Here is a 16671-nt window from a genome sequence, read left to right on the forward strand (position 1 = left end):
ATGTTGATGCATCTACCACTTAACTGGATGAATTTCAGTAGATGGATTATCCTTTTTTTGCCATGTTTTACTCCTTCAGTATTGTAAGTATTTTTTGAGGGCTTTTTTCTTAAAAGAAACCAAAATTCATTTCTAGTACTTGGTTTACATTTTCTTCATAGGACTTTGGGGATATTGCATCATCTGATTTTTGTTTAAGTTGTTATATGAGTCTGACAGGATAACATGGAGATTAAGCAGAGATCCATTTGGTTTGTTAATAAATTTTGGGTTATTAATAAATATTTGTCAGTCTTGATACTGGATTGCTTGATGGCTTTTCTATAAAATTTGGATTTTGAAATTATAGCCATTTTACTGTACTTGAACACATGAACACAGGTTATGTTTAAAAAGACAATATGGTTAATATTGCATGGCTGATGGCAATCTGGAAGAATTGGAGTGGGTTTTGCTCATTGTTCACAAGCAGACACATTGTTTTCATCATGCTGCTTTGATTGTGCTTCATAGCTCTGCCCTTTGCAGCTGTCACAGGTGTGCTTGTGTGCTGCTCTGTCTGCCAGCACCTTAGGATGGCTTCCAGAATTTGCTGGGGCACAGCAAGCCTGGAGTTCTGGGTAGCAGGAGGGCACCACTGTGGAGATTCTTCACCAGATTTCATCAGTGGCTTTTAACTTTTGAAATCTCTTTATTTCTTTCTCAGTGACCCATAAGCCTTCTCTTGCAAGTGAAGTAAATGAGAAAATTAAGGAGAAACTGCCTAAAGAGATTTACTTACTGTATGAAAATCCACTGCGGTGATTGGCTGCATAAGCCTGAGTGACAAGCTGGAGAGGGAGAAAAAGCAAACCTGCAGCTGTTTGGGATTTATGAATGTGTGACACAAACAGCAGCTTCATGAAAACAAATGAGCTTTAAAAAAAGAATTGAGGATAAAATTCATGTGTTAGTGAAGTGAAGAAGTAGGAGTAATATTTGTGTTCCCTAAGAGCATAAAAATCTAACCTAAAAAGCATATATGTGATGTCTTGTGCTGTTCAGTCAGGATTATTAGCTAGTGCTAAGCTGTGTAATGAGTTGAAGCACAAGCTTTTTGTCTCTGGATGCTTGAATTATTCTTAATATTTTTCAAAATCTGAATTGGGTCATAAATATTTAGGCAATTTCAGCTTAGCAGCGTAGGGGGTGGAGGGCATTACAAGACACACCATGTGATAGAACAGTTGAGTGCCCTGATTATTTGGCTGTGCAAGTGGATAGAAGCAAGTGGGAGAGCACCTTCACACCAGGAATGAGGGGGGCTGGCTCTGCAGCAAGAGGAGAATCCTGCACAGAGCCTGCCCATGCCATGCATGACTGGCCTCCACGGAGCCCTTGACAGCCCTGTAGGTACTCAGCAGATGTTTTGGAAACATCAGCTGGTCGAGAATCAACCCTGGTCACTAACAAAGGTCTTACAGAGCTGGGAAATACCTCCTAAATTGTGAGAATGCCTAGAAAATGTTCTCCCTGATGGAGGCCACCCTGCTAAAGAGAAGGGAGAATACAGAAAAGCCAAGATTAGGCATGAGAAAAGAGTATTAAAAAAAAGAATGAAAGGATTGTTTTGTGCCTGCATTACATCAGAAAAATACTGAGAAAGAAGGGGGAAGAGCCAAATGCACCAAAACAGACATGATGTAAGAAACCAGGCTCTTTAGCTGCTGTGTTTAGTTAGCACATACTCAGGAGACCAGGAGGACTAAATAAGCTAAATAAAGAGTTTAGAACAAAAAAAGGAACAAAAACCACCCCCAAAGCATAAAAGTAATGATGTTTAATGCTAGTCTGGTTTCTCTCAAATATCATCCAGTGTTTGTCTACTGTAACTTACAGAAAAATACCAACAAGCACAGTCATTGTGAACAATATTTTTAAGACTTGGTATTAAGTACACCTCACTAAGTTAACCTGCATTGTTCTGCCATCCATTTAGCAGCTGAAATAAAAGATTTTATGGAAATCAGGAAAGGTTGGCCAGCCTGATGTTGAGCCAACTGCAAAAATTGGCTGAAGTGGTTTTAAGACTGAGCAGACAATGGGTAACTTTCCTGTAAATGTGTTTTGGAAAGCAGCTGAGCTGTTTCAGCTTGAGCTTTCAGGAAAAAAGAATGTGGAAAATCTCAACAGGAAGTGTTCTATGTAGCAAACACACAGACACAAAAAAGTGAATATGGAGCACTTGAATAGGGAAGCATTTCAACTTTCTCTAAAATGTTGTGGCTTCTGTTACTGTTATTATTCATAACAAAAATAACTTCTATTTTTTTATCATTTATACTCAATACTTATCACCTATTTATCTGTACATTGTTTTGCTATACACTCTGCATTGCACTGCTCAGAAATGCTGCAGAAAAAGAAGGTGATGCCAGGTATTAATTAGGTACATTATTCCTTATTAATTAGAGTGAGATGGAATTTAATAATTCCAGTGTGTCAAGCTTTTTTTGAAAGTATGGGAAATAAGGGAGCTTTTTTATCTCCTGATGTATGATGCTTAATGAAGTTATTGGCTTTCTGCAGAATGAAGTCAGAGAGACATAGGGTCATGCATGATCAAAATGCTGACTTGTTTAATAGATCAAATGGTGAATAAGCATTTTGCTTGAGACACAGACAAGGTCTTGAGCTCTTACAGCATGTTCATTGTTCTTTCCTAGCTGCTCCATGTGATAATGGAATGCAGGGTGGTTATTGAAGTTTTTGTCTGATAGATTACCCTGTTAACCTGGCACTCCAGCGAATTGTCATATTCTAGCAAACAGGCAGGACATTATGCAAGAGAGTACTTCAGCTCAAAAATCTGTTCAGTGCACCAGCACACTGTGGTTTTCATTTTATTTTACTGTTTTGTAGGATTGCATTGATGTGGGTTGGTGGGAAGGAGAACTCAATGGCAGACGAGGTGTCTTTCCAGATAACTTTGTCAAGCTACTCCCTTCAGATTTTGAAAAAGAGGTAAGCAATATATTCTTTCATTTTCACTTGAATATTCAGAATTAAAGTAGAGCTGAAAGAAATCCTCTTTCAGATGTGTGATTTTGAAAAATTTTACTTCTCATCTAATAACATAAAAACATAAAGGAAAAAAAATCTGGGTTAGAAAGCATCCATAAAAGGAATGTGTGGCACTCAGAGTCATATTACGGAGTTTTCTTGAAGGGTTTGATTTGCCCATCCAGTCACCAAACCTCCACTCTGCTGCTCTGAAAACCCTCTGTCCTCTGTCCTACAAGTTGGAGAGACAGAAGAACTAGAGGTCCCAGGACTAAGTCATGTGATGCAATGGTATCCAGAATTCTTTAATTTTCTCTATTGTTTTTGTGGTGGAATATGAAAAGTTAGAGTATCACCTGCATGCTGATGGACAACAGTCAAGCACTGTTACAGGACAAAAGGGTGAGATTTTAACTGTGAAATTTGAAAAATAATAAGTTTTTGGTGTCTCAGAGGTAAATTTCCTCACCTCTCAGAATTACTAAAAAAGAAGGTATAAAACCTGTGCAGCTCCTATTTATTTGAAAAAGATGGCATTGTTATTTGCCAGACAATATTTAGAAATCTTGTGGTTTCCTGGAATAAAGTAATGGATTACTTCCCCCAAAAGACCATTCCATTTTTAGGAACTTTTTGAGTCATCAGTGGGATATTACAAGCTTGCAATCAGGCTTTTGATGAGTATTTCACAGTGACAGTGTAAGCCTTCTGTGACAAAACCGAAACTTACTGACGCCCAGCTTCACTCTTTGGCAATAAAACTGAATGCCGAAGGCAAAAATTAAATAACTTGGAAGGCTTAATAAAGCAACTATTAAACTACTCACAGAGGCGAACATGATAATTATTGAAAAGGAAAGGAGAAGAGCAGCAAAAACTGTGGGAGATGAAAAGGCAATTCCACAGCAAAGTGCATATCCCGGCTTTAGGCCTAAAAATGAAAGAAGGTGATTTCTAGAAGAGGCAGAAATCAAAAACCTGAAGACATAGTGAGCCTATTATAGAAGAAAAAAATCCTTCCTGGTATCCTTTTTTTTGGTGTAATTATTCAGTCTTTTTGAACTTAAAAGTTATGTATCTTTAAAGTGATTTTTACAGTACAATTGAATATAACTTGTAAAGTAAATTAGATATTCAGACACTTGGAAATTACAGCTAGGTCTACTCTAACTGTGGAGAATAAAATTTTATTAATTTTTGAAATGCCACAGATCTGGCCACTTGAGTAAGTAACTGGTAGGACTATAGACCATCTGTCTTTGCTTGAATCAGTGCTAAAAGGAAAGGAGATAAATACTTTACCAGTGATTTTGTCAGGTATTTTCTGATGTGATCCAGATAGCTTGGATTCCATCCCATAGTCTGAAAGTATTTATTGCAGTAGTTCTTCTGTCTGTTCAACAAAAGCTTGGGATCTCTTCCCATCTCCTTGTCCAGTCCCCAATTTTCCAAGCCTGACTCTTTTCCACACATGCCTATTTGTTCCAGGCTTTTTCTATTCACTGCCTACTCCCAATCTCCACCTCTCAGGTGGTCTCCATTACAGAATTTTCCCCTGAGCTCACTACCTGAGTCCAAGTCACCATCTGGGTTTACTTTCTATCGCTACACCAAATGTCTTTATACATCTTTTTTTCCTCTCCCCTTTTACTTTTTGTCCCTGCTCTGTAGTTCTGTTCTCTTCTTGTCCAATCAGTCCTGGTTTCCTTTCTGTAATTTCTAGTCTGTCTCCATCACCTTCCCAGTTATCTCATCCAGCCACAGACCCTTGTAAATCCTTCTTGCTCCTCCATGTTCCCCAAGGAGTCTTTTAAGGCTCCTTCACACTACACCCTTTCTGACCTTGGTCTGTCCTTTTGAAACAATCTATTTCCCTCTTCAGCTTTTAGTTAAAACCACTTTGTCAAATGAACCACAAGACCCTTTCTCCTTCGTGTCTCTCTACATAAGTGCTTTGGTTTTAATCAGGAGTGACCGCAGTGAATCTGTCACTTGTCCGTCTGCACTTGTCACGCTTTGGAAGACAGATCTCTCTTTAAGGAGAGAACTAAGCCAAAACATGTGCTAAGGGAATGCATCTCTTGTATTCCAGCTGCTGATATAGGGTCAGTCAATGGGATCAGTCCACAATAAAACCCCAAATGCCTATATTGTACTGTTGAAGCCTCAGCATCAACTATTTCACCCTGCAGCCATTATCAACAGAACTCCTAATGCCTATCACAGGACATTCATTGTCTCTGTCTCATTTCCTTTCCAAATTTTTCTTCACTTTTCTTCATTTAAACTTCAAACCATGCTGTCCAAATTCTTGTAGAAGAGTTTCTGAGAGTTTAAGGGACTCAGTGTTTGTGGACAATGGCCCATGGCAGCCAGGCTGTAGAAGATCATTCTGATCTCCTAAGTTCTTGGCCACAGCTTTCTCAGGTTGATGATGGGAGGTGATCTGATCAGGGTAAGATGGCAGGAGAAACTTGAAGGTTGCTGGATGACAACTTTGAGATTCAGGATGTTAGGCTTACCCTGTCTGGGCAAAAACTGGAGTTTTATTTTCTCCAGAGATAAATACATTTGCTAGATTTGAGAGAGATCCCTTGGAAGGGTTTGTGGCAAGCACTCAGCCTTCACAGCAAACCTGCTCTCTTTCAACACTCAGACAAAGGTCTGAAAGTTCTAGGGCAGACGCTGAACTAATTACTGCAAGTGAACAAAGCAATTGATCTTTCTCAAAAGCTTTGGCAGGTAGATAGAAAATAATTGGAGGGAGGGCAGGGATCAATAAGAGTTTGAGAGAAAATACTAGCCTAATGGCTGATTGAAGTTTGGCAAAGCTGTGCATATCTGGAAAAATCATTTTATTTCACATTTGTTCCACAAGACAATATACATTGCTACATAGCCAGCAATGAAAGTGACAGCCAGTAGTGAAAGTGATTGTGATCAATCTGTAGGAAAGGAAAGAAGGTCCTTCTCAGAAAAAATGATGAGCATATGGGGGAATTTTTTTTTTCCCCCTTAGAATTTCTTCACAATAATCTTGATAGTTTGTTGAGGTTTTTTCAAAGTGAGAGATAAAGTATGTCATTTGATCTAGCATGATGCTCCATTTGTTTTGTACTCATTCCAACATACTTGTGGTGACTGCCAGTGTGCTGTGCATGCATTCACACACATCAGCAGAGAGGAAAAGCCATCAGTCCCCCTGCCTCAGGTGAAGAGAAATTGTTCTGGCACTGCCAAAACCTTTGGTGGTCATGTTTCTCAGTCTTACCATTACAGATCTATTGGGAAAATCATCATAACAGAAGGTAAAAGTATAAAAGGGACAGACTAGTCAGAATAACTAGTTTCATTTCACCAAACATCTAAAACTCTGATCTGTCACAACTGGAACTCTGAATATATCCTAGTAAGTGAAAAAAGAGTAATCTTTGCTGTATTTCCTGAGTTCTGCATTTTTGCCTCATTTATGGGTCTGAAAATACCTCAGGTTTTACCACATGTATCTCGGAGTGTCTTTGTGTTTGTTTGGTTTTGGGTTTTTTTTTCCAAAATGGGTAAATATTTACAAGGTTAAATTTTAAAGAAATAGACTTCTTCATTAGCTCAAAGGTCATGTATTCCTCCAGTCTTAAGGTACATAAAATGAACTTTTTTAACCCCTCAGCAGGACATTTCAATTGCAAATATAAAAATGATATTTTATTTGTCAATTCTATTTTCTCTCTTCAAATTCATTTTAATGAAGTTATTTCAGGAGAAATATGTGGCAGATCTGTAGTCTCATGACTTGTAATTATTAATGTTAAGCACTTTATGATCAACTCCAACCTCTGTATGAATGAGATTTACAGGCCTTTTGAAGCAACCTGTTTTCTTCTTTTATTAAATTTTAGAGACCGAAGAAACCACCACCTCCATCAGCTCCTGTCATCAAACAAGGATCAGGTAAAGTTGAATTTTTACAGCACATGTCAGTGAGCACATCTCAATCTAAATTAAGTGTATTCAGATTTGTATAGAATTCATCTGTATCAAAATTGACAAGCAGATGTCTAGACAACAACTAATAAATCACAATCAAATGCAAATAGTCGGTAACCCTGAAAGACTGTGGTGGGCTTTAAATGTGTTGCAATCAACCATCTATAGCATTTCAAAATAACCTGTTTTGCCTCTTAATAATGTTAAATCAGAGCAAGTGTGATACTTCAGTTTTTCAAATTGTTTTGGTTTTGTTCCCTGACTGAGTTGATTGTGTGCATGTCCTTCAGTACAGACACAGTATGCGGAGTCTGATAATACCTGCAGGAGGAAACTGCATTCACTACAGATCTGATTTATTCTAGAGACACAGAGCTTTTTAGAATGTCTATAAAATAGTGTCATACAGTGGCCTCCTCTGAGCTGCAGTCTAAGTCTTGCAGATCTGCATGAATGCTGGATCTGGCTGGCTGCTCCAGGTTATAGGCCATATATTCTTGGTTTTCAATACTTTTATAGCCCTAAGTGTAAAACTAAAAGGAATTATCCTGAATGGTTATGTAGTCAAAGGTGTTGAAAAAGTATTAAGGGACTGAGTCTGTTTTCCAAACAGAGGAGTGCTAGTAAAACTGAGTTTGTGATCTCTTATACTGAACTGTGTGTAGTTACTGAGCTGAACTTCTATTTGTAATTTTAAAAGGACCTCTCCATACTGATTTTCAAAAGTGCCTGCATGATTTATTTTTATCATGAAACTTAGAAACAATTAAAGAATCTACACACTTGACAGTCCTGAACTCGGAAACCAAATTCCAGTTCCATTAATGTAAAAATACAAATCACAAGGCAGGGGATGCTCTCAGAGTTTTCATTTGTATTGCAATTGTGGTGGAAACATAACTGTGGCTGCAATTCTTCAATCCCTTAAGTCCAGTCAGTTTGAAAAACTCTGCAGCAGCACTACTGCTTCCCCCACTGCAGGCACAGATTAAAAACCAAAACAAATATGCCCAGTCTCCAGATAGTTTTCTTGTTACTGTGATGTGTTCCAGCTTTTGGTGCTTTGAAAAGTAAATTTTCCTCTCCTATAGACTTAAGCTGTTAGTAGAAATGCAACCAATATGCAATTTACTGTGAATCAATATACTATAATTTAACTATTTTGAATTTGTCATGCTGTTCTTTGACTACAGAATCTTGATCATAAATATTTGCGTTTCTTATTGACATCCCTGGTTTGTTCTTCACTCTGTCTTGAGATTCAAGGAAATATAAATTTGATTTTAAATCAGTAATAGTGTCCAGAGAGAGCAGTATGACTTTGCCATCTAGTGGTGGTTGTATAATAACGATGTCTTGGTGACCACTGATGTTAAAGCCTGATGTGTTTTGTAAAAACTCTATAAAACTTCATATTTATTTCAATTTATACCGCTATAATTAGATAATAACACTTTTAATAAGTAGCTGCTTGCATACAGTACTTTACTGTGTCACCATAGCATTTTTCCTTCTGAAATATGACCATTTTCAAAGGAAAAATGGTTGTAAAAAGGATGCAGACGATCTGACTAAGGCCTCCTATATCAACGTCAAAGCCAAGACTATTGGAGTTCTTTCTTTTCATACTCATTCTTTGACAACTCCTGGCTGATCAAGCACAAGAGTTTATTCTGATACATATCTAGAGCTGAAAATCATCCAATGTTTATTAGGATTAATCATCCTGACATCCTCTACCTTGTCAAATTATTTCTTCAATGAGATTATACTGTATTTTACCACATCTCCATATCAGGTCTCACTGTTGATAGAAGGTAACAACTTCAATAATGCCTCTGCATATTTGACCAGTCACAGTGTGATGAATAAATTTAAAACTGTCAGTTGCAGCCTATGTGATTAAATGTCAGTGTCTTCTGATGCAGAGCATAAAATCAAAACAGAGAATTAGAATTGTCTTTGTAGTACAAGTGGCATATGTGTAAAGAGGTGTCTATATTATAGCAGAGATTGAAATTTATCCTCTCCACAGTAAACAGCCAGAGACATCTGTGCTGCACTTTACAAAGCAAGGTGAACACTGGAGAGCCAAATTTAGGAGCACAAGTTCCTTAATGCACTAGTCATTGAAAAGCATTGGCATTTCACTGGGTAGCTGGGGTAAGCAACACAACTGTGTCCAGACCAAAGGGTGGGAATGTTGTTTAGACAGCCCCTTGTGTGAGGACACGAGGCTTGACTCCATTTTCATCAGAAGGCTGATTTATTATGTTATATATTATATTAAAATGCTACATTACAACTATACTAAAAAGAACAGAGAGAAGAAGATCAGAAGGCTACAAAGACAAGAATAGAATTGGAATGAATTACAAAAATCCTGTGACTGCTCACAGCCTTGGCACAGGTGGCTGTGATTGGTCACTGACTGAAAACAATCCACATGGACCAATGGAAGATGCACCTGTGGCCTTCCACAGCAGCAGACAGTTATTGTTTACATTTCTTTCCTGAGGCTCTCAGCTCCTCAGGACAGGAAAAATCCTAGCAGAGGAATTTTCACTAAAATATCATGGCTACAGTGGGAACACTCTTGAGTTCCTCTGGGAGCTGATACAGAGCTTCCCAAAGCTTCCTTGAAGGTGACTGTCACCTGGGAGCTAAGGCAGGATCATGGTGTCTGCCTGGGTGTTGATTAATTTGTGGGTCACAATCCAAGTAGGAAGAACAACTGAATCTGGGAGCTCCTCAGTAGGCTCATTGTTCTAGACTTGGCCTGAAAATGTCCCTTTGTGTGTTAATGATGACTGTTAATCATACTGTAATTAGGTACAGACTTATGTGTCTTTCTTTCTGAACACATTAGTGTGTGCGAGATTGTCAATACATTGACTTGTGCTTTGTATAACTTGAGTTTTGAAAGGCTTTAATTGCTTAGGAGCAGCAGCTTCTCCTCTCAGGAGTGAAGTCTTTTTCATAGAATCATTTCCATTGGAAAAGACCCTTAAGATTATCAAATCCAGCCATAAATGAGAATTTAGTATTATTTATTGGCATGGTACGTGGTACTATTGCCTGTCCAACAGCACACTTGGGTAAAGGAACAATGGCTGGTGATCACCACTGATGAGTACTGATTTCTAGGAACCAGCTGCAAAAGGGAGTTGCAACAGCACATTCAGAAAATGTAAATGCACTTGGGAACTGCATATAATAGAATAGATTGAAACAAAAAATTGCCTTGTGGTCCTTGCCCTGCCTTCTCTGCTTTTCTTGGATTTCAACTACTGTAATTTTTATTGAAATGCTAATACTGTTACCTAAAGCAGTTTTCAACACTACTAAGTTGAAATGGCATTAGCACCTAGTGGTTAGCCAATGCAGCAAAGCCAATATCCAATAAAGTGTTTGTTATAACATGGGAATTAGCAGATTTTATCTTGTATGTGCCAGGAAATTTTTGCAAATTTGGTACCACAAGTTCTCATATTTCTTGGAAAACAAAATGTCAGGGCCTCCAGTACAGAGGCAGAAGAAGCCAGGGGCTTACACCTCCAGGCCAAAAGCTATCAATTAAAATAGTCATGCAAATAGTCTTGCAGAATGCTGCCAGCACTGCTCTTCTCCTCCTTCTAATATGTGGAAGTGAACAGCTAATAGTAGTGGAGAAAAAGGGAAGGGATATGTTAATTTAATGTAAAATAACCTCTGTATATTCAGCTCCATCACGCATTCTCTTCACACTGCTCAATTAATTGATTTATTCTTAAAGTTTCTGCACACTGTTGAGTTGCCCTTCACTTACGTCTGTAATGATGAAGGATTTGTCCACAATTTTAAATCCGCAATTACAGACTTTTTTTTTTTCCCCATAGAATAGGCAGAGAGTGTCTATTCTTTGGGATCACACAGTTTGGAAGCTGTGAACTTGATTATAAAGACATAAATATCCAATTGCTATTTTGTCATTATGGTATAGGCAAATATTTTATATAAATTTATATTCAGTTTTAGCAAGATGTTTTCAAATTGGGGAATATAAAAAGCCTAAGAAATTGCAGAACTAAATCTTATGCCACTGTTTTGTTGGCTTGGAATTCCAACTTTTTCTGTCTTTGACAGGGACCACAGATCGAAAGCATGAAATCAAGAAGATACCACCTGAAAGGCCAGAATGTCTTCCTAACAGAACAGAAGAAAAAGGTATGAAATGTGCTTTTCAGCCTGTTCTCTGCAGAGTGATGAGGGAAATAGAACCAATGCACATCCTCATTTTCCACTCTCTGTTTCCATTAACTGTATTGTTTGGATGTTTGTTTTCCACTCTGATAGACTGTGATGATAGGCATTTTGGAAAGGCTCTCATTGCTTATGGACTGAATTCAGGGTGTTCAATTGTACCCATCCAGAGCTGTTGAATACAGGCAGCCACAACTGAGGTCCAAGGGAGATTTGCTCTCAATACATGAAATGCTGTATAAAGCCCAGTGCTCTGTAAAACCCAGGTGCTCGATCAAGTAAAATACCTCAGATTAGTGTGTACTTTTTTCTTGACATCTGTCTTCTTTGGTTCTCTAGTTGAAAGCTGGGTTGGTGGTTTTCCTGCATCACAAAGGGATTTTGTGGAGATATAGTCATTAATGCCTATGAATCACCCCATTATCATAGCCACAAAAGTCACAGGCAAGGTAGCGAAGAAACGAAAAAATCCTTCAAAGCCATGTTTGAACATTGCGAGAAATGGGACACAGTACCACACAGAGCAGGGACAAGCAAATTAAACCTTTAATGGTTTCATTGTGTTCATTGTGAATGGTGAATAGTCTCAGAAAAATAGTTACATCTATTCTCTAATTGAAGATGGTGCCAAGTTTCATGTGTTAAGTGGACTATTAGATCGTAAGAACAAGTTTGTTGGTGGGATTTTTTAATGTCTAAGTATTTGAACTTGCAGCCTTTTAAAAGGCACGTGTATGTACATGACTAAATGCATAATATGCAGTTATAATTTAGTGACAGAACCTTCAGACTTTGTACCAAGATCTGTTTCTGGATATACATCTTAGCAATCTAACAAGTGTTTTAGCTGTTTCCTCTGCATAGGTTTAGTTTTGGTTGTGTGTGCTGCTTCTTGTGGTTATCTTAGCAATAAAACCCTTTGTTTTCCATTATTAGATTTAAAAAGCCAACTGCTAAAACAGCAGAGGAAATTTAAATATGTTAACTCTACTTGGCTATAAATATCTGTAACTTTTCTAAATATTGAAAAGAGGCTGTAGGAGTAGTGCCTACATTTAAGGAGTACCAGGGAGTGGCAGGAATGGCTCATGTGGTGTGACAGCAGGGGTAGCTCAGGAACGTCCTTTGAGCTGTGTGTTGGCACACTGCCCAGCCTGTCCCTCATACAATTTAGATTCTTGGACACTGACGCAGTATAAACTGTCACAGGATTAAGTGTGTAAAAATTACACAGTGTGCTGGAAAAGCTTCAGTGTTACTGAGGACCCAATGGCTGCATCTGCTCAAAGCATACTGCCTGTGAACAATAGTGCTAGCTGGACTATTCCAAACCTAATGTGCATTGTGTTTCTGGGGATTTATTCTGTGATCCTCTCATTAATGGGTTCTCATTAAGAACCCATTAAGCAATATCCTGTAACATTCCCCTCTTAGATGTATACAGAGGTGTAACATTCACAGCATATCATAGGCAGCATTGTCAGGGGAAGTGGGGTATTGAAATAGTAGGATATAGAGGGCAGAACTTTAGTTCCTTGGAGAGTTTTGCCCTTTCTTTAAGAAAATTCAGCCTTTCTTGGGTGTGGCAAACATGCTTACATGTTTTTTTTGTATTGGGAATTTAGAGCATATTATTCAGAATTATTAATGTGTATTGTACTTTACACATGCACAGGACACAAATCCAATGCACAAATATTGCATGTTTGGCACTGGATATTAGCATGGTGGCACTCCCTAACTATGCATAATCCATTCTGCAAATTATCTAGGTTTTCATCAGCAAGCTGAAAAATTCAGCATGTAAGTCTGTGCTTAAAACCTAAATAATAGGTCTGATTTTTCTGAGGGGTTTATATCCTGCTAGACATTGTTAAATTTTTGTGTTTGTATTTTATTTTCACTTAAGTGTATTATTTCAAGTGAAAGTGTAATATTTCAAGTGAAATATCCTTTTTCCCCTCCTAAAAATAGTATTTCTCTGTTTGTCCAAGAGATGTTAAGAATATACTGCATAATTATTTTTGTGACCTTCTAAATTAATATTGTTTCATACTAAAATTTAATATAAGTTATGCTTGTGGGAAGTTGTACCATATGGTATGTAATTTTATGTAGTTTCTTGCCATTCTTGTACTTTACAGTCAGAAAACAGTAAGTTACTAAAATAAAAAATAGTATTCCCATGAAGATGCTGCACACATGTTTTGGCTGAGGAGTTCCAGGCAGAACAGCCAGGCAGGTTGAGCAACTGATTTGTGGCAATTATATCAAATAAATAATGATTTAGAACAGAAATGGAAAGGTTTTTCTTTGTATACAGTCTATCTACAGTTGAAGATTTCTTCTTTGAATGTAGACTTGTGAGTGCAAATGAATTCCACTTAACAATATCCCTGTTCTTTTCTCTGGGAATGATTGATTTAAAGAAAGATCAGAGAGAGAGCAAAAACAGTTAGACCTGCAGAAGCCTTCAGTTCCTGCTATACCTCCGAAGAAACCTCGGCCCCCCAAAGCCAACGCTGTGAGCAGACCTGGCACCCTGCCCCCAAGACGACCAGAAAGACCAGCTGTGCCTGTGACTCATGCAAGGTATTGCTTTTCTTCTGTCCAATGGTTTTGGGATTGGTGGAAAAAACACTCATTTAAAGAATTTAGGTTTTGCAGTTTATGTCCCAATTTATTTCATAGTAAGTTGTATTTAAAGAACAACAAGAAAGAAGAAAATTCTTATAGTCATCTGGCTGGATCATAATGACCTTCTCAATAATAGCAGTTCATGAACTGTTCATGACTAGTTCATTTCTACTGATTAAATTCTACTGTTGCTGCAACAGTGCAGAATGTGTGGAAAACACCTGCATCAGAATGTTACCCTGATCTTGACTTTCTTAGTTTACCTCAAATTATTGCAGCATAGCTTGGGCACTAAGTCAGCACGAAAGCTTGGATTGTGCTGAGGAATAGCATTAGGCAATGCACATTTCAAATACTGTCAGCCTGCTTTCAGTCTTCTTTCTTTGATCTTTTCAGATCAAACTTTAGCAAAATACACATCTTCAATGCTCTTTTAGCTGGTGCCACTGCAGAATAGTGCCATCAAGTAATTATTATCTAATGTTGGTTGTCACTCTGCACTTACATGATACTTTTATCAGAGGTGTTTACAGTCTTTGAGGAGCACTGAGAAATTGGACTTGCCAACACAAGTCCATTTATTCTCTGCTAGAGGAAAGGTTGCAGAAATTAAAGGCCTCACTGTAGTCCTAATCAAGTCTAGGTGGCTACCTTTTAGTCATCAGCAAGTGGGTTGTGCACCGTAGATTTCCTTTATGCATAGTGAATAGAGTTAGATGAAAACCAGAATAAAACAGTTGCCTAAAATGGGCAAGCTGTGAATCTTGCAGAAAAAAACACAATATAGGCATTAATATGTTTTTACTATTGTATTGTTAGGAAAATTAGCTGCTATTGAACTACTGGAGTTCAAGCAGTAATAGTAATGGTGAATTAAATACCAGAATTGTGTAAAAGTTAGAGTGAAATGCTAGACATTGATTTCCTTCATTCCTCCACATACAGTTAAATAAAAAAAATGCTCTTAGGGAGAAATCTGGGGCAAATGAAAAGAAAAAAAGGGACTTGCCTGGGCTCCCAGTTTCATCTTAGTGAAATGCTTTGGTTGTACATTTCTGAGAACTTACTCTTCTGTCCAGGTGCTACTGCCACAGCTTCTTTTGGACTTTGCTTTAAACATGCTTGGCCTATTGCTCCAAAATACAGTCCATACCTGCTGATCACCTGGGCATACTTGGAAATACAAGTATTTCCTACAATCTTCGGATTTAACTATGTGATGTCTTGGAAAAACCAAAACATACCCTAGTATTCAGTTCATTGGTGAGGCATGCAATGGAGTAGTTATTCTTTTGTTCTATCTTTGCTTGAAATATTTTAAACTTTTGTTGACCTGTTTTGGTTTAACCCTGGTGGGCAGCTGAGCCCCATGCAGACACTCGCTCCCACTCCTACTGTGGGATGGGGGTGGGAATCAGAAGGGCAAAAGTAAAAAACTTGTGAGTGGAGACAAAGACAGTTAAACAGGAAAGGCAAATTATGTATGTGCAAGCAAAGCAAAGAATGTTGCTACTTCCCACAGGCAGGCAGGTGTTCTGCTATCCACTAGAAAGTTTGGCTTCATCACCTGCAGTGGTGACTTGGGAAGACAAATGGCATAACTCCAAACATCCCCCTTCTTCCATCCTCCTTCTTCCCTCCCCTCTGCATGCTGAGTATGGCACCATGTGGTGTGGGACATCCCTGGGTCAGCTGTGTCCCCACCCAACTCCTTGTCCCCACCCTCCTTCCTGGTGGGATGACAGGAGAAGCAGAAAGGGCCTTGACTCTGTGCAAGCACAGCTCAGTAACAATGAAAATACCCCTCTGTTATCTACACTGTTTTCAGGACAAAGCAAAAATGTAGCACCATGCAAGATGCTATAAAGAAAATTGACTCTATCCCAGCCAAAACCAGTACATGATCCTGAGGGGGAAATTGCTGTAGTTACAAAGTGAGTCCTGTGAGATTTCCATGGCAGCTGCAGAGCCAAAGAGGGTTTTCTTCTGTCCTGAGTAAGTGGCTTGCATCTTATGCATCTCACTGACTTTTTGTAGTGATGATTGTTTTTCCATTTAAATATAGTCCTCCTTTACTGGAGGCTGAGTAGGGCTTCAAGGGCAATAGGACAGGTAAAAAAACATGTGGGGCAATGAATAGCTGTCAGTTCGTTCCAAAGGCTTCACAGGCTTCACTTAGACATACCACGATTATACAATTTATAGAGAAGTCCATTCTCTGGAGTAGGCAAGCCATAAACACCGATGCACCTTTACAATCAGTTCAAACCAATCCATGTCCATGCCCCTGCTAACAGGATTCCTTGTCCTGACACCCCATTCCCACTGCCTCCCTTGTGTTTAGCACCAGCATTTGTGCAGCTGTGCAGCCATATGGGTCAGTGAGTTGCTCCAGATGGCAATTAATCAGTTTGCAGTGGGCCTTCCATTAGTGTGGGGTTTCTCTCAGGCTGATCATCTGTCTGGTCAAGCTGACAGCCTGCCTGTATGGGCACGAGCAGAGAGGGACACTGTGAATGAGAAGGGAGGGCTCCACTCCTTTCACAACAGTATGGACACAGAGTGGCATAATAAGCCTGTTGATTCTTCTTTTTGTGGGGCTGTTGCCATATATCTTGGTATCTTTTGTAGGCAAGTGGTAAATGTTGTGACTTTCAGCCCTAAATTATGCCATTCTAAGAATCTCTCCAAAGCCATACTCACACATTTCCTAGAGTGCTTCCAACTCACATTGTGCTCTCAGATTGCTGGGAAATGTATGTGTGC

General features: G+C 38.7%; 1 protein-coding gene across 5 annotated transcripts in view; it reads left to right on the forward strand.

The window, feature by feature from the left end:
• The window catches only part of SH3KBP1 (SH3 domain containing kinase binding protein 1), a 214929-nt gene that overhangs the window by 176788 nt on the left and 21470 nt on the right, over nt 1-16671 (forward strand). For all 5 annotated transcript variants that reach the window (XR_005628042.1, XM_039714043.1, XM_039714044.1 and 2 more), the window contains 4 exons: nt 2902-3003; nt 6939-6990; nt 11152-11232; nt 13698-13860. Coding sequence is in view for 4 of the 5 variants with exons in the window: in XM_039714043.1 (XP_039569977.1) it covers nt 2902-3003; nt 6939-6990; nt 11152-11232; nt 13698-13860 (398 nt within the window). In the remaining variant the exon portion in view is untranslated. The remainder of the gene's footprint in view (nt 1-2901; nt 3004-6938; nt 6991-11151; nt 11233-13697; nt 13861-16671) is intronic.

Source organism: Passer montanus, unplaced genomic scaffold (assembly GCF_014805655.1).
Source record: "Passer montanus isolate IOZ18808 unplaced genomic scaffold, ASM1480565v1 scaffold3, whole genome shotgun sequence".
Lineage (NCBI taxonomy): Eukaryota > Metazoa > Chordata > Aves > Passeriformes > Passeridae > Passer > Passer montanus.